At 43.0% G+C, this 27,454-nt stretch overlaps 1 protein-coding gene across 3 annotated transcripts; it reads right to left on the bottom strand.

The window, feature by feature from the left end:
* Nucleotides 1–2,047: 2,047 nt before the first annotated feature.
* On the bottom strand, nucleotides 2,048–27,454 carry LOC146967042 (NLR family CARD domain-containing protein 3-like). 3 transcript variants are annotated; one of them, XM_085760860.1, is made up of 12 exons: nucleotides 27,326–27,454; nucleotides 26,111–26,213; nucleotides 25,729–25,839; nucleotides 25,086–25,196; nucleotides 24,878–24,988; nucleotides 21,715–21,793; nucleotides 21,366–21,585; nucleotides 15,216–17,016; nucleotides 14,946–15,119; nucleotides 14,238–14,411; nucleotides 11,127–11,173; nucleotides 2,078–2,604 (listed from the first exon to the last, which is right to left on the bottom strand). In XM_085760860.1, the coding sequence occupies exons 1-12, from the start codon at nucleotides 27,366–27,368 to the stop codon at nucleotides 2,078–2,080; spliced, it is 3,501 nt and encodes a 1,166-aa protein (XP_085616986.1). In that variant the 5' UTR covers nucleotides 27,369–27,454. The 3 variants fall into 3 exon arrangements, with proteins under 3 accessions (XP_085616987.1, XP_085616986.1, XP_085616988.1); XM_085760861.1 differs by lacking the exon at nucleotides 24,878–24,988 and having other exon boundaries at nucleotides 2,048–2,604; XM_085760862.1 differs by lacking the exons at nucleotides 24,878–24,988; nucleotides 25,086–25,196.

Raw genomic sequence — 27,454 nt, forward strand, 5'->3', positions numbered from 1 at the left:
TGTCTATCTCCCATCTAGCCCATCGGGAAAGTAGTTTGAGCCTAAATCTCGACTTGGTACTCATCCCTTATACCTATGATCATCGTGGTTATTACCCCTATACCTATGCCTGGACATGTCAGTTTTACTAACCTTAACCAATCCCTGACACATGCTGGACACTGGGATATTGCCTAAACTTAACCCACAGGTCCACAGCTTTCAGGTAAACTTGGTTCCATGTCTCTAGCCCACTCCTAGCCAGAGATATCAACTTGAAACCACCCCTTCTTTAATCGTAACACGCAAATATGCGCTTTTGGCCATAACTCACCAACGGTTAAGGTTAGGGAAATGGTTGATATGTCTATGGATTCCTCTCAGCAAGACCTTCAAGGAGACACCCAACATGTGGCCCGCGGACCTTCCTGGGCCGAGATATGGACACTTCCGGTCCGACTTTTCCAAAGAAAGGAAATTGCCTGATTCGTGCTCCCAAGTGCTTTCCTCACTTTCCCATACATTAGTAACACTTAGAACAATTTTCACTCATGTATTCCTATGGGCCATTTTCATTGGCCCATAACTTTTGATAGGAATGACGTAGAGACTTGGTTCCGGTCTCTATCGAAAGCCCGCCCCCGAAAATGGGGGGGTAGCCAAAATCTCGATGACGTCACACCAATAGCCTTCCAATGAGCCACAATGCTTGTATTTTTACCCATGATCCTTTGCTCCAATCCCGGAAATGACGCCACCAGCGTGCTCAGCGCACCGAACACTCACTAGGGACATGTCTATCTCCCATCTAGCCCATCGGGAAAGTAGTTTGAGCCTAAATCTCGACTTGGTACTCATCCCTTATACCTAACCCAATTTTCACACTTAGTCAAATTTTCACCCTTCTCCATGCATTCCTATGGGGGATTTTAATTTGCCCATAACTTTTGATAGGAAGGTGCTAGAGACTCCATTCCAGCATTTCTGAATTCAGCGTCCCCGATAATGGGGGGGTAGGTCGTGGTCCCATCTCTCTACGACCTTCCCTCGAGGATGATCAAAATGATCATCGTGGTTATTACCCCTATACCTATGCCTGGACATGTCAGTTTTACTAACCTTAACCACTCCCTGGCACATGCTGGACACTGGACTCTTGCCTAAACTTAACCACTCGGGCCATTTTTCACTATGTCGCAAAACACACTTCTCGCGATATCTGACCAGGGGAATGTCCCACTGACCCAACACCCCAGTCCAGGCACTTGTCTACTCGAGACCTCTCTGTAGATACCCAACATGACCCAATTTCACGACCATCACAATCACTTCCGGTCGGGGACCAATCATGTTCAGAATCGCCTGAAACATATAGTGGTCAACTTTCCTGGGGACCGCCCACCCATACATAGACACTCAAACACTTTGAACAATTTTCACTCCATTCATTCCTATGGGGGATTTTCATTGGCCCATAACTTTTCATAGGAAGGTCCTAGAGACTTGCTTCCGGTCTCTATCGATCGGGCGTCGTCGATAATGGGGGGGTAGGCGGAGTCTCAACTAATGAGCACTTAAGGGAAAAAATGAGCCCTCAAAAAACTCTGAAAAATACCCCTTTTTTGCCCATAACTTCCGGTGGGAGTGGCCTACACACTTGGTTCCGGTCTCAATCGAAAGGGCGTGGCCGATAATGGGGGGGTAGCCGGAGTCTCAAGTCTCTCACATGCTCACAGGAAAATGAGCCGACATTTCAAAAGTGGCACTCTTCCTATATCCTGTTGAAGTGCACACGCTCATCCATTAAGTGGTGCTAAAGAGCATGCGGTAAGTTTTTGGAGGCAAATGATGGCAGTCGGCAGAGATAATGCAATGAAACAACATAGGAACACAAAATAACTATACTCTAACTATTCAAACCAACACAAAATAACATAAAAATATGATGTGGTCATTATTGAAATAATAAAACAGCTCATACTTGATTGTTAAAGGCGGCATAACATTATTTTCATTGGTCTTGTTGTTTTCAAACTTTTATGTCACTTCTCATAAAAAATGCCACCACAGTTTCTGTCCCCAGGCGAGACAGTGGGACCTACAGAGGACACAGAGACACTGAGGAACCAGGACTGATCAAGAACCCAGGATACAGAGGTTCAGTGAATGTGGTTTGGAAGGTGTAGAGGTGGATCAGTGAGTCAGAGGAGACACTGTAGAAGGACAGAGTGCCAGCATCACAGTCCACATACACTGCTACTCTGTTAGAGACACAGGACGAGGAGACAGATGTTTGTCTGTTGTTGTGACAGACAAAGTAACCAACATCAAAGCAGCTCAGACACCAGGACTGATGATTTCCTCCAAACCAACAGTCTGTACTGTTTCCTTTCCTTCTGATTCCTCTGTAACTCACTGATATATGAACCCATCCTCTCCACTCGACCTCCCAGAAACAGCGACCAGTCAGACCAGTTGAACACAGCAGCTGATAACAGAGATCAAATCTGTCTGGATGATCAGGATATGACTGATCCTCTGTCACACATGTCACCTTCCTGTTGTCGTCAGACAGTTTGAAGTATTTGTTCACTGTGTTCATGTCCAGTTCCAGTTCACAGGCGTCTGATGGAGAGAACAAGACACAACACAGCTGCAGTTATCAACAACTTCAATGACAATTAACCAAAGTGAAACATTCAAACTGACATTTGATAGGATTTTATACTGTGAATAAAGTTTCACTACATTTGAATGAAAATCCAACAATCCAGTTGTAACAACATCAACAGTTCAATCAATCAATCAATCAATCAATTTGTTTATTTCGGGCATGTCAATTAAATCATCATCATCACACTTCATCTTAGTTCAAATAATACAATACACATGGCCGAAAGGGAAAGCTTATCTAGTCCCGCCCCCATTACCCACAGAATAAAATCTTTATCGTAATCTTTTCTTTTCTTTTGCTTTTTACATTTTGACATAACATTCTTTTACTTATGACATTTTGACATAACATGTTACAGCAGTAGGTAGTATACAGTGAAGATGAGAATCAAGACGTCAACAATGTTGTGCTTTTCTTCTGGTGTGGACCTGAGGATGAGGCTGATGGAGATCCACACCAATAAACACATGGAGTCAATCAAGTGTCACTAATGAAACTGGATCGTCATCTTCCACTGCAGCACAAAGAAGCTCTGAACCATCTGCTTTCTAAAACTGTCATCAGCTCCATCAAAGACCTCACACTTAGCACAAAGTTCACACCTCTGACATCAAATGTCAAACAAGTTTCACAACAGTCTGAATGGTTTGGTCCAAAAGCTCCAAAAAGCTTAACTCAGTGTTGATGAATATCCAGTCAGAGGACTGAGGCTCCACTGACTGGTTTGAAGCTGCTTTTCACTGACCAGGGATCAGATGCACAAAGAAATGATGTGTACACCCTCTACCGGAGGTGGGAGAAAGTCCCTATGTTGCAACTACCAACCAAGTCCTAAAGTATTTGTTTCGAGTCACAAACAAATTGATAATAATTAATGATACGTAAAGATCATGACCATGCCTCAATTGTTATGCTGTTTATATTTTGTTGTTAATGTTCTGCCACTTATTCATCTATTTATTAGTGTGAATGCTGAAAGCATTCACACTATTGTTCCTCTGTTCGGCCATTTTCTTTATTAGTGTGACTGCTGGAAGCAGTCACACTAATAAACTGACTGCTGGAAGCAGTCACACTATTGTTCTTCTGTTTGGCCATTTTCTTCCGCCTTTTTATGGTCTTCTTCTAGTCCTTCATACTTTGTGCTATTTCAACAATTCATATATCAAAACGTGCAGCTTTTTTTGAACTTTATCGGCATTACTTTTCTCTTTTTAACTATTTATACTTTTTCAAATATTTAACTTTTTCTGATTTTTTTCAGCTTTATAATGTGTGTGTTGCGTCTAATGAGCAGAGCTAGAGTGGTGCTAGAGTGGAGAGAGGCAAAAAAACATTCTAGAGTTTTTCTGGCTAAACTGTCAGCATGGCCACAAATTAAACTCTAGACAAATTATTTTCTCCAGTTTTGTAGCCACACTTGTCTTCTGGCTAAAATTCTGGTCAAAAATGCAAAGAGGGTTAGATAATAATTTAAAATATTTTTTAAATGCAGCCAGGGAGCTCTCTGCTCTCATTCAGCCCAATGCATTTTTTTCACATCAGCAGGAGAAGGAGCTCAACTTTGTAACTTGCTGTTAAGTGCTTTTTAATTCATTTTAATTCACCAAAAAATAGTCACAGGTCACAAAAAAGTCCTCTTCTTACTTGGTGTGGCTAATTTATACTAATTTCTTTTTATTTTAAGCATCATTGAAAAATCTCACATTCATCAAAGTCTCAACCTCTCTTCTCCCCAACTCTACTCTCGTGTAGTGGTTAGGGTGGCTGCTTGCCAACCCCAAGGTCACTGGTTCAAATCCAGGTTGAGCACTCTTGTTATGAATTCTGCTCCCCTCCATCACCCTCAATTGGTTACAGGTGGTCGTTAAGAGACGCATTAATTGCTAGTGCCACCGTTTGTAACTTGCTGTTAAGTGCTTTTTAAATCATTTTAATTCACCAAAAAATAGTCACAGGTCACAAAAAAGTCCTCTTCTTTCTTGGTGTGGCTAATTTCTGCACTTTCCTTACCTTTTTTTTTAAGCAGGAGCCAGTGATCCTCTTATTAAAGGTTTTCTTTGCCCCTCACATACTGTCTCTGCCTGTAGCCTAGTGGTTAGCTTGCTGAGCTGGAGACCTGAAGGTTACTGGTTCAAATCTTGCCTCAATAACAATTATAGTGAATTATTTTCCCAGTCGTCCTCTGTTGACTTCTGATAACTTGCTTCATGTTGAAACTGCTGCTCTCAGCCTGAAATTCACAGACATTTTCATTCTAAGTCATTCAAGCTTGACTCTCAAGCTTTCTTGGTGTTGACACAGTGTGTTTCCAACAGGTGCAGCTCGTTAACTTCAGAGTGAGACAGAGTGCAGCTCATCAACAGACAACAGTCTTTGCAACAGTGTGTACACTGTGGCCTAGAGGCAAAGTCAAAGTCTTCTGACCATGAGATTGTGGGTTCAATTCCTACCTTGGTCAACCATTTGTATGGTCATCACTGCTTGCACTATTTTCACAAAAGTGTCCTCTACTTACTTGTTGTGGTTAATTTCTGCACTTTCCTTACTTTTTTTTTTAAGCAGAAGCCAGTGATCCTCTTATCAAAGGTTTTCTTTGCCCCTCACATACTGTCTCTGTCTGTAGCCTAGTGGTTAGCTTGCTGGTCTGAAGACCTGAAGGTTGCTGGTTCAAATCTTGCCTCAACAACAATTATAGTGAATTATTTTCCCAGTCGTCCTCTGTTGACTTCTGATAACTTGCTTCATGTTGAAACTGCTGCTCTCAGCCTGAAATTCACAGAAATTTTCATTCTAAGTCATTCAAGCTTGACTCTCAAGCTTTCTTGATGTTGACAGTGTTTCCAACAGGTGCAGCTTTGGGCTCGTTAACTTCAGACTGAGACAGAGTGCAGATCATTAACAGACAACAGTCTCTGCAACTGTGTGTGCACTGTGGCCTAGAGGCAGAGTGGAAGTCTACTGACCATGAGGTTGTGGGTTCGATTCCGACCTTGGTCAAACATTTGTATGGTGATCACTGCTTGCACTATTTGCTAATTCTGCAACAGCGTTCAGCTGCTTTCAGCAGTCACACCATTTCCATTCTTGGAAATGCTTTTTCTAGTTCTCTTTTTATATTCTTACTACTTTCCGCCTTTTTAGGGTTTTCTTCTAGTCCTTCATACTTTGTGCTATTTCAACAATTCATATATCAAATCGTGCAGCTTTTTCTGGACATTATCGGCATTACTTTTCTCATTTCAACTATTTATACTTTTTCAAATATTTAAACTTTTCTGATTTTTTTGTCCCATTAGAAATACATTGGAACAGTCTTCAAACTCTGAAACTACTGGTCCTGCTTTGAACTTCATTTGCTTCCACATACTTTCACCTACAGACTTCATTCAAATTCTGAGCTGTAGACAAACTTCTAATGTATTCATCCTGTGTACAACTTTTTCATAGCTTGTACCGTTTTGGAGATAAATCCTTTAAAAGCACATGAGGATTTCTGACAAATTTCACACTTTTCAATGAGTGTGTATGGGGTTGGGTCAGAGTGGGTGACATCATCGTAGAGTGCAGGAGAACCAAAAAAGCGACTGGAACTTTTCTTCTGAAACAGCCAGCAAAGCTACAAATGACACTCTACACTCATGATTTTGGAAACAGTTTGTAGCTACACTTGTCTTCTGTCGCACAATGCCTTCAAAAATGCACAGAGACTCAGAGAATAATTTAAAATATTTTTTAAATGCAGCCTGGGTGCTCTCTCTCTGCCATCCAACCCAATGCAATTTTTTTCACAGCACAGGAGAAGGAGCTCAACTTTGTAATTCACTGGAATGGGCATTATACTTTGTTTGATTTCATCAAAAAATAGCCACAAGTCACAAAAACGTCCTCTACTTACTTGTTGTGGCTAATTTCTACTCTTTTCTTTTTTTTAAAAACATCATTGAAAAATCTCACATTCATCAAAGTCTCAACCTCTACTTCACCGGAAGTGTTGGAATAGCCCAGTGGATAAGGTTACTGCCATCCAAGCACAAGGTCACTGGTTCAAATACCACCTGAGCAGTCTTGTTAGTGTGTCAGCCACTTTGAACTTTAACCAATACCACTTGGTCTGGGGACCTTGATCCCGGAACAGTACTTCCTACATGCATAACACAATAAGAATTAATCGCATGACATAAGTGTATAGAACTACAAAGTGCAAGGGTGAATTATGTAAGTCCATTCACTGTCTCCAACACACGGAATGGGCTGTCGTAGGGCGGGCGCAGGGGTCCCCTGTGGGCGTCGTGCCGGATAAAGACATATTCAGCTGTTTGTAGCCCAGCGGGGACATGTGACTGAGGTAGGCCGTGGTGTGAGGTACAAACAGGTGCAAAAAGCCTTGCATTGTCCAGCAGCGTGTCCCGCTGTAGAGTTGCTGACCAAGGTATGGTGGTGTTGGGGAAAAAAATCCCCTGGAACCCGCAGAGGCTGGCCATAAACCAGCTCTGCGGAAGAGGACTGTAGGTCTTCCTTTGGTGCAGTCCTGATGCACAGCATAACCCACGGCAGCCAGCACGAAGAGCAGCCTTCATCGATCTGTGAAACCGCTCACAGAGGCCATTAGCCTGCGGGCGATATGCAGTCATGCGGTGCAGTTTCACCCCAAGGCTCTGGGCAATGTCGTTCCCCAGCTCAGATGTGAACTGCGCCCCACGGTCAGAGGATATGTCCGAAGGGGTGCCGAGATGGGCAACCCAGGTGCCGTTGAATGCCCGCGTCACCTCCACAGACGTCAGTGATGACAGTGGCACAGCCTCAGGCCAACGTGTGGTCCTGTCTACCATTGTCAACAGGTAAGTGAAACCATGAGAGGAGGGCAGAGGGCCGACAAGATCCACGTTTACATGATCAAAACGTCTCTCTGGCACCGGGAACATCTCCAACGGGGCTTTTGTGTGGCGGTGTACTTTGGCCCACTGACAGTCAATACAAGTGTTAGCCCAGTCTCTAACGTCCTTTTTGAGGCAGTGCCAAATGAACTTCGCTGCCACCAGTCTCTGTGACGCTTTCGAACTGGGGTGGGAAAGACCATGGATGGCCTTGAAAACTCGTCGTGTCCATCTGTCCACCTTGAAAACTGTCCATCCTGCTGGAACAATTGGCCAAGGGCTGCCCATGGAAACATCACACAGGAGCGTGGTGCCGGCATCATCAAAAACCACGTTCTCTATTTTCAAACCTGTAGTCGAGGTTCTCAGGAGCTGCACATCCTGGTCTGTGGTTTGGTCTGCTGCCATGCGGCTGTAATCCAAGCCAACATGGACTGCTCCTGCCACAGCCCGTGACAGGCAGTCTGCCACCGGGTTGTCTTAGGTCTGTGGTGAACTCTGAAATGTAGGACAGGTGACGTTTCTGGCGGGTGGACCATGGTTCAGCCACCTTGGCCATGGCGAAAGTGAGTGGTTTGTGATCGACGAAAGCGGTGAAATGGCGAAAGTGTGTGATGGCAAGGTAGAGCCCAAGCAGCTCTCGATCAAAAGTGCTGTACTTCCGCTCACTGTCGCGTAGTTGACGGCTGAAGAAGGCAAGCGGCTGCCAGGCCCCGCCTACCCACTGCTCATAGACGGCACCGACAGCGTAGTCTGAGGCGTCAGAGGTGATGGCGATGGGGGCTGTGGGAGACGGATGTGCGAGCATGCTGGCGTCCGCCAGGGCGGCCTTAGTGTCGGCAAAAGCTTTTTCTCTCTCCTCAGTCCAGTCCACAGCGTGTGTGGGACTACCTTTCAAGGCCTTGTACAGTAGTCGCATGTGTTGAGTGGCCTGAGGGATGAAACGGTGGTAGAAGTTTACCATGCCGAGGAACTCCTGCAGAGCCTTGACAGTGGGCGGTCGTGGAAAATGCGTAACCGCCTCCACCTTTGATGGGAGTGGGACCACCCCGTCTTTGGTGACTCTGTGCCCCAGGAAATCAATGGTGGAGAGCCCAAATTGGCATTTGGCAGGGTTGATAATCAGTCCATGTTGGCTGAGCCGCTCGAAAAGCGCTCGGAGGTGCACCAGGTGCTGGGATTTGAACGCACTCGCCACCAGGATATCATCCAGGTACACAAAAAGAAAAGGCAGGTCACGTAACACAGAGTCCATGAGACGTTGAAAAGACTGGGCTGAGTTTTTGAGGCCGAAAGGCATTCTCAAAAACTCAAAAAGTCCAAACGGTGTGATTACTGCTGTTTTGGGAATGTCCAGTGAGCGTACAGGCACCTGATGACAAGGTCCACTTTAGAAAAAAATCACCATACCAGCCAGGTGTGCTGAAAAGTCCTGAATGTTGGGGACAGGGTATCGGTCAGGTGTCGTCGCTTCATTCAGCCACCTGTAGTCACCACATGGGCGCCAGCCGCAACCAGGCTTGGGGACGATGTGAAGGGGTGAGGCCCACGGGCTGTCAGACCTGCGTACAATACCCAGGCACTCCATGTTTGAAAACTCAGTCTTAGCAACGGCTAGCTTGGGCGCGTCGAGGCGCCGAGCACGGGCGTCGACGGGTGGACCCGTAGTGGCGATGTGGTGCTCCACACCATGCTTCACAGCAGACGCAGAGAAAGTGGGCTGAGTGAGGGTTGGAAAACTGGCAAGCAGACGGTGAAAATCATCTGAGGAGGAGAGCATGCTCGACAACCGGATGGCATCAGCTCCCCCAAGCGAGCATGTATATGAACAGAACGTGACAGCGTCAATCAAACGGCGGTTCTGTACATCCACCAGCAGTCCATGTGCACACAGAAAATCAGCGCCCAGGAGGGGAACGGCGACCTTCGCTATGACAAAGTTCCAGCCGAACCGCTGCCTGCCAAAACATAGCTCAATGTACCTCTGTCCATACGTGCGGATGGGGGTCCCATTTGCTGCTTCCATAGGAGGCCCGTGGCTGTAAGTCACCGTGTCCAGACGGGATGCAGGCAGGACGCTCCTCTGTGCTCCCGTGTCGCATAGAAAACGTCACCCGGAGATGCTGTCCGGAATAAAAAGTAGCCTGCCTGCACGGCCGACACTCATTTGAAGAGTGCAGCTGATGGGAAGAGGTTGCAGCGACGAGCGTGGAATCCACCGCAGGAGCAATGTGCGCGGGCAGTGTGGCCATGACACACTGTCCCTGACTCGCCAGGAAAAATTTATCAGCTTCTCCAGCTAGTTCACAGCAGTCAGTGATCGTGGTGTTGGCTAACACAGCCCTTACTGTGGAAGGCAGCTGGCGCAGAAAAAGTTGGACAAAAAGAAAATCGGGTCTGTGCTCCCCCAGTAAATCCAGCATACGGTCCATGAGCTCAGACGGTTTGCTGTCACCCAGCCCCTGAAGGGAGAAAAGCGCTCTTTCAGCGTCTGACAGTTCAAACGTTTTCAACAGGTGGGCTTTGAGCGTGTCATACTTCTCAGTCGCTGGAGAGACACAACGTAGTAGTACCGTGTTGCATCAGCGGTAATGTCCCGCAACGCGAACTGTGCTTCAGTTTGAGCAAACCATCCCGACGCTGACGATTCCCAGAATTCTGGAAGCTTGAGGATAACAGCATTCGCGGCCATGGTCGTGTCGTGGTTCTGGATACGTCCAGCAAAAAAAACGTCGGGGTCACCAATGTGGAAATTGCATTGAAAAGGTAAGAACAATTTCTCAGCTTGAGTGCACAAACTGTGTGCCTCGTTTATTGAAACAGGAAGTAAACTAACTTGCTAAAGAGATTATTAAGATGGCGACGTACAGTAACCAAAAGACGAGCAGGGGCTCGTCGTCATGACAACAACATAGTTTCTTAAAGGGACTGTGATCCCGGAACAGTACTTCCTACATGCATAACACAATAAGAACTAATCGCATGACATAAGTGTATAGAACTACAAAGTGCAAGGGTGAATTATGTAAGTCCATTCACTACAATGTGTCTTTTACCATAAAACATTTGATAAGAGTTAAAGCTTCATCTTCATAACATAAGGTGGGTTTTAATACACGAGCCCATGGTAAAAGGTTTACACTTTAATGAATCCATCAGCTGGAAAGCATAATTTCTACATCATCATTACTGAAGCTCTGAAAGGTGAGCACTGATTTAGTTTGTGTTGTCATGGAAACAGACTTTACAAAGTGCTTCACCAACAGGTCTGCCACTCAGGGAGGAACTGGAAGGTAAATCCACCTCAGATCACTTGAATCATCTTTGTCACATTAATTATAGCCTGTTGTGTTTAGGCTTTCTGTTGGCTCCACTCTTAATAACATGTATTGATTATGTTGATTGGATCAATATGTTCAGTTTATTGTTTGTGGATTTTAAATGGATTGAATTCTAACATATTTCCAGCCACACTGGCAAAAACAAAAGCTGAATGAAACTCTGGAGAAATTAGACTTTGTGTGTCTGGAAAATGTCAAAATCTAGTGTAACATGTGCAGCTGTGTTCTCATGAATCAAACTTCAAACACACTCACACTTCCTCACACCAGGTCTTGGTCTCTGAGGTCCACAATGGTCCACCCTGGAGGAGGAAACAAAGTCAGGATCAACTTCATCCACCATGAAACATGAAGCAGAGTTCCTCAGTTAGTCAGAGAGACAGAGACTCAGGGCCTGTCCCATTTCTCCACACTTGGTTACACACACTTTGGTGACGTTTTGGTGACGTTTTGCTTCGTGGAACATACATTTGTTTAGTGTGCAGGCATGTATTAAGTGGCCAAGAATGTGGGAATATTTAAAAGCAAGTGGGACATTCTTGACAAGTGCAGCCTTGTGTCTGAGTGCCATTGTTCACACTAGAGCAAAACTCTGACACCTTCTCTCCATATGAGAAAATATAATGTTCATGGTTTGCAAAATCTATTGAACATAAGAATGTTAGAGTGAGGATTTGTTGAATGCTGTGTTTGCAGGTGGACATCTTCTTGTCAACAGAGCTGAACTGCTCTGCATGAACAATGAGTTTTGTTTGTCATTCAGAACGTGACATGTCCAAGCTCTGAGCAGAGTCTATCAGGAGTCTCTGCTTAGATATTTTCATCTGTTCACAGAAGGAACTCCATCATGACAGAAGTAACAGTGCACAGCAACAGTTTGAATAAACAGTCTGCTGCTGGGTCACAGTCTCATCTGCTCCAAATGTGTTTCAAAAGTGCAAGATTCAAATTATAAATGTTGAAGCCCAACTCCGCAAAAAAAACAACAACAAAACACAGGATTAAAATACTCACGTAACGAATTATGATCAATTGAGAAAAAGCCAGAATTATGTGATCAAGGGTGAAAATGCTGAGATGTGAAAGTAAAATTAACCCCCAAAAAAGACAACAAAATTCACCTCTCTCATCACCAAAGATCATCAACACCGGTGCTCCTCAAGGGTGTGTTTTGTCCTCTGTTATATACTTTATATACAAATAATTGTCAAGCAGCCTCTTCTGAGCATAAGTTTTTTAAATATGCAGATGACACAGCCTTAGTCGGATTTTTTAAATCTGAAAGAACATCTGTGGAGGGTTTTGACAGGGAGTAATTGATTTCAGTAAAAGAAAGATAAGTGCCCCCCCCCCCTCTAACATAAATGGTGAGCAAATCCAGAGGGTCTCAACCTATAAATATCAAGGAGTTGAAATAGATGACCAACTTGAATTCAGCGATCTAGCAACAAGTAAGTCCAGGCAGCTACAGCAGAGGCTGTTCTTCCTTAGAAGGTTGAACTATTTCAGGATAGACCGACGTATCCTCCAAATGTTTTATAAAACTGTACTGCAGAGCGTTCTTACCTTTGGCCTCCTCTGTACTTTTGATAATATGCGTGCTCAGGATCAAGCTAAATTACGACGTATGATCAAGACAGCAAGTAAGATCATTGGGATCGATCAGGCATTGGCAACCCAACTGTACAAGGAGCTGATTTAAAAAAAGGGTGAACAGATCATGAATGATTACACGCACCCACTCCATCTAAGGTTCCAAAGGAGTGGTAGGCCAGGGGGCAGAATCCTCCAGCAAAAAATCAGAATTGTGAGATATGGCAAATCGACCAGTGCCAACAGCAATTAGAATGCTCAACAGCAGATAATGTTGAAGTGACCTGTATGCCTGTTTGTATGTATTCTATGTTTTTTTAACGCTTGTATGTATGTTTATATTTATTTATCCCTCCCCATTTATTTCTTTTTTTTATCTATCTGACATGGGCTGTGCAATGACCAAATTCATTTTCTCTTTGAGTATAATAAAGTTAAACTTGAACTTGAAAGTCAAGAACATGAAATTAAATAACATAACATAAAAAAAATCATAATTATTACAGCAGTCAAGCAGAAACACCTATTTCAGCGGCCCAGAATGTTTCATCAGGGAGGACCAGACCTCTGTCTGGAGTAATATACCAGGTCTGATCCACATGTGCAGCACGGTCCAATGCAATTTCCCTTTAAATGTAAAACTTTATCCAGAAGCTATCCAATTGGACCGCAAACTCCGAGACAGTGGAGCTCAAGGAGGGACGACAACGACGAGAGAGGGGCAGAAAATGAAGCCTTCCATAAAATAATAAGAAGTTTATAGTCTGTGACCTCTGGTTTCAATACTCTGGAGTACAGTCGTTATATGTTTTATTTCACCGGACTGTGCCCAGACTTACTGAAAGAATATTTGAGACAATCTTAAAAAACTTGACCCCTTTGTATCAATTCCACATTATTATCTAACGGGTGAGGAGACAGAGGCTCCGGTTTTTCCCCCATGCCAGAAGTCCTTTGAGCCTTTGTTATTTTGGTTTTTGGTTCGGAGGTTCCCGGTAGTCCTGTTTTCAGGTTACCTTTTCTCTCACTTAGGTGTAGTGGGTGGTTAGGCAGTCTTAGTTTTGGAGGTGAACACTGAGTACGACGGCCGATGGCTGGCTCAGTGTTCCCCTCTCTTTTGTTTGTTTTGGCCGGGAACCTCCAACCCTTTTGGTTTGTTGCTTTCTTAAGTATTTGTTTGTTTGAACCAATAAACATTTGTTATATTTTGGTGGCAACAGTTGTTTCCGATTCTTTTCTTTGATGTGTTCCGGGCCTTATGAGCCACTCATTTGAGGTCCGTAACATATATAATTATTATATAATTATATTATGAGATAAAAATTCAAAATTATTTCATTAGGCTGAAACTTGTGCACACCGGCACGGACGGACAGGTGCGTAGGAGAAGACCTGGTGGTCGAGTAACGTGAGAAAAAGCTCCCGCTCCTGACACACACCTTTAGAACATGACGAAGGTCTCAGGACCGAAACGTTGCTCAATAAAACCTCTGCAAGTGATGACAGTGTGCGGGAGCTTTTGCTCACAAAATTATTTAATTAAAATTTCTTAAGTGGCATTTCCCAAACATGGCTTGTAGCTTCTGATGACAACAGACTTCACCCTCCGGTGCCGTCTTACCATAAGCTTTTGTTGTCAGAGAAATGGGACACACTTGCACACTTGGGAACTTGACGTGTGCGTTCATGTGCTTAGTGTAAGTGTGATTAAATGTGCAAAATAGGACAGGGCCACAATGTGAGAGCTGCTGTTGTCTGTCCATGTGTCCATACCTGAGAGTGTCTAGTCTCCAGTGTGGATCCTCCAGTCCAGCAGACAGCAGCTTCACTCCTGAGTCTCCTGGATGATTGTAGCTCATGTCCAGCTCTCTCAGATGGGAGGGATTGGATCTCAGAGCTGAGGCCAGAGAACAACAGCCTTCCTCTGTGACCAGACAACCAGACAGACTGAACACACACACACACACACACACACACACACACACACACACACACACACACACACACACACACACACACACACACACAGCATACTTAATACTTCTACTACTTCTAATTCATAGCTCTGTGTCCAGTCATATCATGCAGATACAGTGAGAAGATTGAATCCATTATCTTGTTTTTTCTGACAATCAGAATATTTTAATAAACGCACTGTTACCGAACTATATTACAATAAATCCAATTAATCAGAAAAGATGACATAACTCAGATGGCCGACTTTTCCCTGTTAAAAGGGTTTCCATGGAGTTTTTCCTCAGTCGATGTGAGGGTCTAAGGACAGAGGATGTTGTTACGATGCCATGTAAAGCCCTTTGAGACAAACTGTTTGTAAAAACGGGCTATAAAAATAAAATTGCCTTGCCTTGCCTTGCCTTGCCTAGCAGAAATCATCAACCATATAAAAGAAGTATCAATATTTCAGCAGGTACAAGTATTGATGAGCTACATGAATCAAAGCCTTGACCAAAATCACACTACCTGAGACCTTCCAGTTTACAGTGTGGACTCTCCAGTCCAACAGACAACAGCTTCACTCCTGAATCCTGCAGATCGTTGTTACTCAGGTCCAGTTCTCTCAGACTAGAGGACTGGGAGCTGAGGACTGAGGACAGAGTTTTGCAGCTTCTCTCTGAGAGGTTACAACCACTCAGGCTGAAAAGTAAAAAACAAAACAAAAGGGCACCAGTTACAAAATGTATTTTCTGTTTTGTTTCTATCAGTTAATCCAGATGGATATATGTCACATACAGAGCTTTGTTGGAGGCTTTGACCACTGGCAGCAGCCTCTGAAGAGCCTCCTCTGAAGCAGAGTATTTCTTCAGGTCAAAGACGTCTAGATCTTTTTCTGATGACAGTAATATGAAGACCAGAGCTGACCACTGAGAAGGAGACAGTTCATCTGTGGAGAGACGTCCTGATCTCAGGGACTGTTGGATCTCCTCCACTAGAGAACGATCATTCAGTTCATTCAGACAGTGGAACAGATTGATGCTTTTCTCTGGAGACAGGTTCTCACTGATCTTAACTTTGATGTACTGGACTGTTTTCTGATTGGTTTGTGAGCTACTTGCTGTTTTTGTCAGTAGACCTTGTAGGAGAGTCTGATTGGTCTCCAGTGAAAGACCCAGGAGGAAGCGGAGGACCAAGTCCAGGTGTCCATTTGGACTCTGCAAGGTCTTGTCCACAGCACTCTGGTAGAGTGTTGGTTCAGGATTGTTTCTAAACAGTCTTGACCACCGGGAGCTTGATTGTTCTTCTGACAGCAGGTTGACTCCATATTTGATGAAGGTCAGATGGACATGAAGAGCAGCCAGAAACTCCTGAACACTCAGATGGACGAAGCAGAACACCTTGTCCTGGTACAGGCCTCTTTCTTCTTTAAAGATCTGTGTCAACACTCCTGAGTACACTGAGGCTGCTCTGATATCGATGCCACACTCTGTCAGGTCTGATTCATAGAAGATCAGGTTTCCTTTCTGCAGCTGCTCAAAAGCCAATTTTCCCAGAGACTCAATCATCTTCCTGCTCTCTGGACTCCAGTGTGGATCTGTCTCTGCTCCTCCATCATACTTGACCTTCTTGACTTTGGACTGAACCACCAGGAAGTGGATGTACATCTCAGTCAGGGTCTTGGGCAGCTCTCCTCCCTCTCTGGTCTTCAACAGCTCCTCCAGAACTGTAGCAGTGATCCAGCAGAAGACTGGGATGTGGCACATGATGTGGAGGCTTCGTGATGTCTTGATGTGGGAGATGATCTTTCTGGCCTGCTCCTCATCTCTGAACCTCTTCCTGAAGTACTCCTCCTTATGTGGGTCAGTGAACCCTCTGACCTCTGTCACCATGTCAACACACTCAGGAGGGATCTGATTGGCTGCTGCAGGTCGTGTGGTTATCCAGAGGCAAGCAGAGGGAAGCAGGTTCCCCCTGATGAGGTTGGTCAGCAGCACGTTGACTGAGGTGGACTCTGTCACATCAGTCAGGATCTCAGTGTTGTGGAAGTCCAGAGGAGGTCGACACTCGTCCAGACCGTCAAAGATGAAGACGACCTGGAACTGATCAAAGCTGCAGATTCCTGCTGCTTTGGTTTCAGTGAAGAAATGATGAACAAGTTCCACCAAACTCAACTTTTTCTCTTTCAGCACATTCAACTCTCTGAAAGTGAAGGGAAATGTGAAGTGTATGTCCTGGTTGTCTTTGTCTTCAGCCCAGTCCAGAGTGAACTTCTGTGTTAAGACTGTTTTCCCAATGCCAGCCACTCCCTTTGTCATCACTGTTCTGATTGGTTCTTCTCTTCCAGGTGAGGCTTTAAAGATGTCAACATGTCTGATGCTTGTTTCTGGTCTGTCTGGTCTCCTGGATGCTGTTTCAATCTGTCTGACTTCATGTTCATCATTGACCTCTCTAGCCCCTCCCTCTGTGATGTAGAGCTCTGTGTAGATCTGATTCAGAAGAGTTGGGTTTCCTGCTTTAGAGATCCCCTCAAACACACACTGGAACTTCTTCTTCAGCTTAGATTTGAGTTTACATTGACAAACTGCAGCAGCACTTTCTGAAAATAAAAAAAATGAGATCAGTAAATTAATTATAAAGTCAGTATTTTTTTTATTTTTATTTTTTTAAATTCTTTTTATTGAACATTTTCAAAATTACAACAGTCCAGTACAGTGCATACAAATTATAGATAAAGAATGCAGCAAATCCAAAACATGTTCCACAGCAGTGATCTCAAAAGTCCTTGTTCTGTCCCACTTCTCATCCAATTGCACCCTGCGTTCCCAGGTATTTCAGCACTTTGTCAAACTTTTTCGTAAAGAGGTCATTCAGACCGTTGATACGAAATCTTAGTCTTTCCAAAGAGATATAATCTGATATCAATGACTTCCACAGATGTATTGAAGGAGGTTCATCTCCTACCCATTTGGTCATAACAGCCTTTCGACCCAACATAAGCAAAAATTGTACAGTGTCCTTATGTGATCTTATTGATACAGGAATATATCCCAATAAACACAATATTGGAATGGGCAGTAGTTGCTGATTAATTATCAAACTAACCTCAGAGCACACAGCTTGCCAAAACCGCTGAATCTTTTCGCATTCCCAAAGGCAGTGATATCTTGTCCCTAGAGTAATCTTACATTTTGGGCAAATTGGAGAGGCCCCTGCAGTATATTTACTATACATATATGGAGATATATAAACATTTTGTAAGACATTATATTGCATTTCTCTGAACCTGTTACATATGGATATTTTTGAAGGTAAAAGTAATATTTCCTCCCATATTTCACTGTCTATGGGTGTTTTCAGCTGGGTCTCCCATAATTTCCGTAGGAATGATAGTCTGTCTGTTTTCAAATATTGCAACTTGGAGTAAAATTTAGAGACAAAGTGACCTTGTTTAAGACTGTCAAAGAGAGTCTTTTCTAATGAGTTGAAATCATCTGGAAGACTGAGAGTATCCATTTTAGTATACACATAGTGTCTGACCTGGAGGTATTTGTAAAATTCTTTTGTTTGTAGTTTGTATGTAGCCTGTAGTGATTGGAATGTTTTAAATTGTCCTCTATCCCAAAGGTCATGAACATGGTAAATCCCTGCTTCGTACCAGTTCTTAAAGTTAGGCCCTATGTCCCCCTTGGTTAATTCAGGATTATCAGTCAGTGTTGTTAAGCAACTCAGTTTATGTTTAGTCCCAAATAATTTCCGTAAAACATTCCAGGTACTACACACATTAGTGATTAGGTAATTGTCTCTGGTCATAATTGGTAATTCGCTCCTGCGCTTATCAAGTAAATTGACAGGAGAGTACGGTTTGGAGAAGGTTGCTTCAATTTCAAACCATGGCGGCTTCGGTTTAGCAGTTGCCCATACTGAAATAATCCTGGCTTGCATTGAAGTTACATAATTTGTAATATTGGGGAGGCCCCATCCACCTTGTTCTTTTGGCAGTTGTAAAATATCTAATTTAATTTTAGGCTTTCTGCCAGCCCATATAAAGTCAGATAGGGCTTTATTTATATCTTTAATGTTGTTTCTCTTCAAAGATATGAAAAGCATAGATAAAGGGTAAATAATTTTGGGGAGAATTGTCATCTTAATAAGATTGATTCTCCCAAGAAAGGTTACAGGAAGCTTTTTCCAGCTCAACATCTTGTCTTTAATATGTTTTACCATGGGGTTAACATTTTCAGTATAAAGTTGACTAATTTTTGGTGTTATTTTAACTCCCAGGTATGTGAATCCCTCTGGTGCCCAACGAAAAGGTTTTACAAAGCTGGGCTCAGATGAGAAACCGAGAGGCATGATTTCAGATTTTGTAAAATTGACCTTGTATCCAGATATATGACCAAACTCTTTCACACAATTAATTAGCGCAGGCATTGAGTTTTGTGGGTCTGTTAATGTCAAAAGGATATCATCCGCGTACAGCAGAATTTTGTGTTGTGTCGTTCCTATCACTGTTCCTTTGATATTGGGTGCTTGCCGGACAGCAATTGCTAATGGCTCTATGGCCAAAGAAAACAACAGAGGTGATAGTGGTGATCCTTGAGCTGTTCCTCTGTTAAGTTGAAACTGGGTAGAAATTAGACCATTTGTTAATACTGAGGCAATAGGCATTTTATATAAAAGCTGTACCCATCGAACAAAATCTGATTGAAAGCCAAATCTTTTCAACACTTCAAGCATGTATTTTCGTTCAATACGATCAAATGCTTTTTCTGCATCCATCGTTACTATAGCACTTGGGGTTTGGTGAAAATTAAGATAATGAATAATGTTAATTAAACGTCTCGTGTTGTTTGATGAAATACGACCTTTCATAAACCCTGTTTGGTCTGCATTAACTATATCAGTCACCACTTTTTCTAGTCGATTAGCCACTATTTTTGAGAGTATTTTTACATCCACTCCAAGTAGGCTAATGGGGCGATAAGAGGCACATAGTTCTGGATCTTTCCCTTTTTTGGGTATAACTATAATATGAGCTAGGTACATAGATTTCGGGAGTTCACCCTCTTCAAAAGATTTGTTGAACACACGTTGTAATAGTTTGTTAATTTTGCTTTTCATCTTTTTATAAAACTGAGCACAAAATCCATCGGCCCCTGGACTTTTGTTTGGCTGGAGTGAGGAGATTGCTTTATCAATTTCTGCTATTGTGACAGGTCCTTCCAGCAGTTTAGCTCGTTCATCTGTTAGCTGAGGTATCAGTAAGTCATCTAAAAAATGACTACTGGTAAATGTATCATCGTCCAGTTCTGAGGTATACAGCGATTTATAGAATCTCTGGAAGCATTCATTAATCTTTGTATTATTTGTTTGACGAGTTTGGCCCTCATCAGTTATTGCAGAAATAAAAGCTTTTCGGGGAGAGTTACTTGCAAGACGAGCTAAGAACTTGTTTGGCTTATTTCCAAATTCAAACATTCTTTGTCTAGCAAACAGAATATCAGACTCAGCCTTCTTTGTTAGTAAATTAGTCAGCAGCAGCCGTGTCTCCTTTAACTCTTTTAGCACCCCATCTGATTTGGATCTTTGAAAATTTTCCTCTAATTTTTTTATTTTATCTTCAATTCGCAATTGTTCCTGAATGCGCTCTTTTTTCCTTCTGCTGGAGTATGATATAATCATGCCTCGCATGTAGGCTTTATAAGCTTCCCACACCAATCTTGGATCAGAGTCATTGCGGTCATTTACTTCTAAATAAAGGTCTGTCTGCGTTTCCAAGAATTTGATAAAATTATCATCATGAAACAGTGATGCATTGATTTTCCAAGAGAACGATCGTTCTACTGGTCTAAGAGGTTGCATTTCCAGAGTGACAGGAGCATGGTCTGAAAGAGCAATGGATTGAATGTCAGATTGTTCCACTAAGTGAGCTAGGTGTCCAGATATAAATATATAGTCAATTCGTGAGAATGACAAGTGTGGTGGAGAATAAAATGTGTACTTTTTGTTATTAGGATTCATGTATCTCCATCCATCTAACAGATTCAATATCTCAAGAAAATTTTGTAGCGCTCTGCCGGATTTTGACTGATCTTTATGAGGGGGGTCTTTATCTAAAGAGGGAGAAAGGTAACAATTAAAGTCACCTCCAATTATCATATTAGAACAGTCCATTTCAGCAATTTTGCTAAGTAGAAAGGCAAAAAAGTCCTCATCATAGACATCGGGAGCATAAACATTTCCTAATAATACTGATTCTCCATATAATTCTCCTTTTACTAGAACTATCCTTCCGTCTGTATCTTTGTAGCTATCTTTAACTGTAAATGGCAGCAATCGATGCACTAATATAATTGCACCCCTTTTGTTTGTAGAATAAGATGTAAAGTATACCTGTCCAACCCATTCCCTGAGATATTTTTTGTGCTCCTCCTCATTCAGATGGGTTTCTTGAAGAAATGCAACCTGAACATTTTCCTTTTTAAGATAGTTTAGAACATAAAGTCAGTATTTTAACATATATCACCACTACAGAATGATCATCATAACATATTTCACTCCATCCCTTCAGAAACTAGAAAATGCTCCATTCTTCTAAAAGCAAAAGTAAGCGATCCGTCGTTTTGACTAACTTCTTGTCTGCCGATGGAGTTAGCAGCCCCCGCCCTCGTCCCTACATCACCACATTCACGCGCATCCCTTGGCTGCACACACAGAGAGGACCGCCCCTTTATGTCGTTCTCTCTCCTCATTGGATAAAGGTTGTAGGATACAAGGAAAGTTTTCTCCTCGGCTTACAGCAGAGCAGAGTGACTGACAGACCCTTGTTTCGGACCAAACGCTCTATATAAGTGATTGCTGTCGGAAGATATAACTATTTAAGACTTATATTAACACAAATATTCCGCTTACTTATGCTTTAAATCATTAGAGAAATCCTCTTACTGCTCTGCAGACAGTCAGCCAACTCTTCCTGTTTCATTCTCCTCAGGAAGTTCAATGTGATCTTCAGAAATGACTCTCTGCTGCTCTTTCTCTGATCTTCATCCACCATCTCATCATCCTTCCTCTGAGTCTCAAAGCATTCTGGGTAATCTGGTGTCAGGAGCCTCTGGACTCTCTTCAGCTCGTTCTTCACAAAAGTGACAATGTTCTCCTCCAGCATCTGGAACAGATGAAAAACTGAACATTTCATTTCATGTGAAGACAACATGTGATGTGATGTGTCAGTCTGAAGCTCTGTGGCTGTGGTTGATGGAGTTAACAGTAACAGTGTGATTGTACATGTACAGACCATAAATATGGAGTCCAGGTCTGGTTGATGATGCTGTTCAGACTCATCACTGTGGACCTCTGAGATCTTCTGCTGAACTCTGTGGAGAAAACATCAACCGTGAGGAAAATGACTGACTCCAATCTGACACTAAATATGAAGGTGGCTGATTTTCAATTCCTCCACTGAGGATGGCAGGTGACTGGTAGACAACTCAGTCATGAGTCAAGAGCCAGAGAGTGAGGGTGGTTCACAGTTGTAAAATTAAGTGCCCACCATTTCAACCATATGAGTGTCATCATGTAATTTATGTGTCTCATAAGTACTTGTTTTTAAACTAGTTTATACAGTCTTACCTAGTATTTTTTTTATTTTTCATAATAATTTATAATGTGATGGCCCTCCGGCTCTTGCACACTGCTGCTTGCCCTGCTTGTGCTCCTCCCTTTCAGGTGCTCCCGATACCTCCCACCTCGTTGGGGTATTCACTCCACCTGGTGCATGACTATATAAGCCTGGTGGTTCCAAGATGGCGGCCTCTCTCCCTCCTGGATGGCTGGTGCTGTGCAGCACTCTCCAACAGCCTTGTTTGGTTTTGGTTGTGTTTGTTTGGTTATTTTGGGTTCCTTTCTGTTTTACACACAAAGTTGGTCTTTTTTTTTTGACCTTTAATAAATGTATTGTTACTTTACCTGGCAACCGTGTGGTCCTCCCTCTGTTGTTATGCTCTCGAACGAGCTGGGCATAACAAATGGGGACTCGTCCTATGTTGCATTCGGGGGCTGTTTTTGTTGGGTGAAACTGAGTTTGGGGGAGCTGGTAGCTGGTGGGTTTGTGTTTGGTTGCTTGTGGTTTCTAGGTTGCTAAAGTAAGGGACATTTTTGGGACCCTGTGTGGTGTTGCAGTTGTCTCGGGGGCACCATCCGTAGCTTTGGCTGAAGGCTGTCTGCCTTCCCCAAAGCAAGCGGGCGGGTGTGTAAATTCCCGCCGCCAGTGCAACACATGAAGACTATGGTTCAGTTATTTAGATTATGGTTAGGCAGTTAGGGGGGACGCCCCTTTTCATTTGAACTCTCTCTGTGGTGGGGCTCTGTGTGGTTGCTGCGCTGCGGTTCGCTGCTCAGGTTGTGTTGTGTTGCACAGGGTTTCGACTGTTTGGTGTAGGGTCTGGTTGGGTGCACCATGTCGGCGGAACATAGGAACCTGTTGGTTGCGGAGATGTTGAAGCGGCCAAGTCGTGGCACGCTGGCGCAGTTTGCTAACCCTTGCTTTGCTGATTTAGTTGAGTTAGCTGTGCATTTCGGTTGGAAGAAGCCTGATCATGTGCCTAAGAAGGCTGGTCTCAGGGACATTGTGGACAGTGTTGTGGGTAACGCGTTAGAGTACTTTAATTACTTTTTTTGTGTAACGTGTAACGTATTGCGTTAGTTTCGTGAGTTGAGCAATCAGTAACTTAGTTATTTCTTTTAAGAAGTAATCCGTTACTTTTCGCCGGATAAGGAAAGGAAAATCCCGACTGCAGCCTGCTTTTTGTCAGACAGTAGGCTACTGTGGAACCTGCGGATGTGTCAGCCGAGGTGCAGTGCTGTGATGCGTCTGTGCCCTGCTGACCAATGTTACCTGTGTGTGCGCGTGCGTTTCAATTCGCCAGCGAAAAGGACAAGAACATAACGGTAAAATTGCACACTCTGCGTTGGTGATAAGCTTCTATCGACCGCAAAAAAAATCCACTTCCAATTTAAGGTCCCATAGATAAGCTCCACGTACGGACCTGCTTCTCCAGCAGCAACAAGCAGCCGGCTCTCAGTGCTTGCCCGCTTTCAGCAGCGCCCTCTCGGCGAGCGGCAGCTTAGTTCTCCCCCGGTCCAACCCGGATCTCTACTCCATAGCTGAATTTTGATCAGTTCTGCGATCAAAAAAAAAAACGCTATGTGGCATATTTCTGGCTGTCTTTCCTGTTATTGTTATCCTGCAGAGTTAATTTGGTTGGATGACTGATGTTATTCGTCAGGACTCGTTGCTGTGTGTCTGTCTGTTAAGTTGCAGCATGTACGAGGCGCTGCAAAAGGCTTTTAATTTAGTACTCTAACACGTTACTTTTATTCATAGGTAATGCAGTATAGTAACTGATTACTTTTAATTGATGGTAACATTGTAACTTAATTAACTACTTTCCAAAGTAACTATACCCAACGCTGATTGTGGAGGGGTTGCTAGCGTCAGAGGGGGTTTTGAAGCTTGAGCAGACTAAACCTCCTCAAGGTGGCAAGCTCCCATGGATTCTTGGGAGCTGTCGTTTGAACAGTATATGCAGGTGGAGAGAGAGAAGGCAGAGTTTGAAAGAGAAAGGTTGCGCTTTCAGTTGGGAGTGTGAAAGGCTGAAGGCAGAGCAGGCACAGAAAGACAGGGACGCAGAAGTGCAGGTTGCCTTAGAAAGGGAGAGGTTAAAACTTGAGCAGATGAAACTCGAGTTGATAAGAGAGGGGAAGGCTAGTGAGTCTCTTTTGGGTGCTGGGGTGTTAGGCCAGGCAGTTGGTTCATCTGGTTTTGATGTTTGCAGGTTGTCTGTGTTTGCTGCCCAAGTTTAATGAAAAGGACCCAGCAGAATGTTTGAAAAATAGTAAAGTGCCGCTACTCTGACAATGAAAAAAAAAATGTCGGAATAGTGGGACGCTTGAAAAATAATGTTAATGCCGCTATTCTGACAATTAGAAGTCAATGTCGAAATAGCGGCATGTCGGAATAGCAGCATGTAACCATGTAGGAAGATCCCTACATGTTTCCCTGCTTTCAGTTCAGTCCTGAATGTTCCGTCTTTATCATTACCATAAAAAAGTGCTCTGAGAACAAATTGTTTTAACTTTGTATTGTTTATGGGGTCAGGTAATTTTTAAAGTTGGGAACCACTGACCTAAAGCATTTGAGATACAGCTGTTGTTCAGTCAACCATTCAGGAATTCACTGCTCACCTCACTGGTGTCAACAAGTCAGGTTTACCAGTCAAGTTTAAAGTCTGAATGTCTCTAATGTGGCTTCAGCTTTTTACAAGGTGTCACCAACAACTGTGGACTCAATGGAGCAGAACATCAGCAGCTACCTGAGCAGGTAGTTCAGTCCAACTACAGACTATGCAGCTCTGGACCAAGACAGGATTCTATCATGATATGAAGTTTACAGTTCTTGCCTTCCATCAGCAGCTTGTCCTTCTTTAAAGACAATAGGATGACCCATAGACCCACCACTCTTCATGGACACACAGCTGGGTTCAGGCGAGTCTGTTCTCTGCTGCTGCATCCTGATACAAACATGTGAAAATGATGTGATGTTTCTTAGTCCTCAGGTCCCAGACAGCTTTATGATGATAATAATAAGGTTCCATTTTAAATTTTTACCTTCCATCAGCAGCTTGTCCTTCTTTAAAGACAATAGGATGACCCATAGACCCACCACTCTTCATGGACACACAGCTGAGTTCAGGCGAGTCTGATCTCTGCTGCTGCATCCTGGTAAGAAACAAACGATGAATGAAATGTTGTAGTTTGACCAGAATAAAGATTCATTTTGAGCAGATCTGACCTCATCTTAGTTGATCAGTTGATGAATCAGTGGTTGGTTGTTCCTTCACTTAGACAGTTCATGCTTTAGTATTATCATTTCTAAGTTGTTGTTGAGTAGTTTATGTGACAGTGAGTGTGAATAATGATGGTGCAGTTATGTGAGTGCTGAGATCTGACATGGAGGAGAGTCATGGACAGATGTAGATTAAGCCCATGTGTCTCTGGATGTCCACTTTCAATCCCATTTATCTCAGAGAAACCAGTCAGGAGCCTTGAGTTGACAATTTATTTTGATGAAACATATTTATTTGTTGGGGTTGTTAATAAGTTAGGTTAAATTAACATTCATATAAAAACAGTTACTGTGTTAAATCAGAACATCAGCAGCTACCTGAGCAGGTAGTTCAGTCCAAATACAAACTATGCAGCTCTGGACCAAGACAGGATTCTATCATGATATTAAGTTTGCAGTTCTTACCTTCCATCAGCAGCTTTTCCTTCTTTAAAGTTATAAGGGTGACCCATAGACCGGTCACTCCTCATGGACACACAGCTGGGTTCAGGAGAGTCTGGTCTCTGCTGCTGCATCCTGATAAGAAACAAGTGATGAATGAAATGTTGTAGTTTGACCAGAATAAAGATTCATTTTAAGCAGATCTGACCTCATCTTAGTTGATCAGTTGATGAATCAGTGGTTGGTTGTTCCTTCACTTAGACACTTCATACTTAAGTATTATAATTTCTAAGTTGTTGTTGAGTAGTTGTTGTGACAGTGAGTGTGAATAATGATGGTGCAGTGATGTGAGTGCTGAGCTCTGACATGGAGAAGAGTCATGGACAGTTAGAGATCCTCATCTCACCTCTGAGCTTTGCTCTGGCTCTCATGTTCCCCCCACAGAGTGGTTTTAGAGGGAGGGGCTCCCTCCTCTCTGTCCTCACACTGATTCATAGCAGAGCCCCCACCTTCACACAAACACAACAACAGGACTCATCACAACAGGACTCACTTGACAGGACACAGTGTTGTCACTAATGTGTCACAAGAGCTGTAATGAGAGACTGGTAACTCCAGGTAGGACAAAACCCTTTAGAGCAGATTGTAGAGGAACACTGGAGGTCCAAGAGTTTAAGCCAAAGTTCCCATAAATCTAAAGATGTTAGTCATGTCAATGACACATTTTAATATTATACTACACATTTTAAATGCTTTGTAATTTGGAGAGCACCATGTTTTTTTTAATTTAAAACATATTTAAGGATGTCAGTGGTATCACACCCAGTCTAACCGGAGCCAGAAACTCAGTCTGTGCTGGGCAATCCCAGACCAGACCATGTAGTTCTACTCTATGTCCACTAGATGGTGCAACCTTAACAAGGAACCTGAGTTTAATGCCAATTTACAAGTCTCACTAATGAAACTCAAAACCAACATAAAGACAAAATATTTTTTTATCTGTACATTTTCCTCACATCTGGTCTTAAACTTTAAACTTAGTACAGTAATAATTTGATATCTTCTTAGTACCAAATGAGTACCAATGATTAGTTAAGCATTCTACATTCATCCATTATCTGGACGGTTTAAGAAACTGATTCAATAAAAATGCAGCCAACAGTCAGACTAATTTAGTGAACAGGTGCTACTGTTTTCATATCATACTGTATCACAATCATCAAAATATTCTGGCAGCTCAGGTATTACAGCTGGGCGGCCATTTTTACCTGTTGCAATCAGTTTCCAGCCACTGCACTGTGAAGGTCATCAGTGAATAAAATGCACCACAGTTTAGTTCAGTCAAGCTCTCAGACTAGTTCAGAGTTCAGACTTTTTTTTATTATCATGTGAGATAAGATTAAACTCAAACTGCTGTTTGTTCTGCATCACAAATACTGCTACTGCTACATGTAGCTATCAAATCACCCCTCTTATAGAAAACCTCTTTGGAATATTTATAACCGCAACCATCAAACAGACACAGACAGAAGCCAGCCAATCACCATCAAGAAACATTTCTCTAACGGTGATACATCCTAATGTGACCAGTGATCCTGTTCAGACAGCTACAGATTCTCACCTGCTGAACTCACCTCAGGTCCACTTTCAGACACTTTCCACATTAATCTGTAGAGGAAACATTTGGAGGAAAATAAGCTGCTTTTTCTCCCTCATTAGTCCTGATGTCTGTGTGTATTTGATCTGAGGA

Source organism: Trachurus japonicus, chromosome 19, assembly GCF_045865225.1.
Source record: "Trachurus japonicus isolate A0001 chromosome 19, Traja_1.0".
NCBI classification, from domain to species: domain Eukaryota; kingdom Metazoa; phylum Chordata; class Actinopteri; order Carangiformes; family Carangidae; genus Trachurus; species Trachurus japonicus.

Bases quoted from the DNA above. Each gene is read 5' to 3' on its own strand.
- LOC146967042 (XM_085760860.1), bottom strand. From the start codon at position 27,368: ATGTGGAAAGTGTCTGAAAGTGGACCTGAGGTGAGTTCAGCAG. The intron at 21,586-21,714 runs GTCTGTACATGT...CATCTGTTCCAG, and splicing joins ACCTGGACTCCATATTTATG to ATGCTGGAGGAGAACATTGT. The intron at 17,017-21,365 runs GTAAGAGGATTT...TTTTATTTTCAG, and splicing joins GGCTGACTGTCTGCAGAGCA to AAAGTGCTGCTGCAGTTTGT.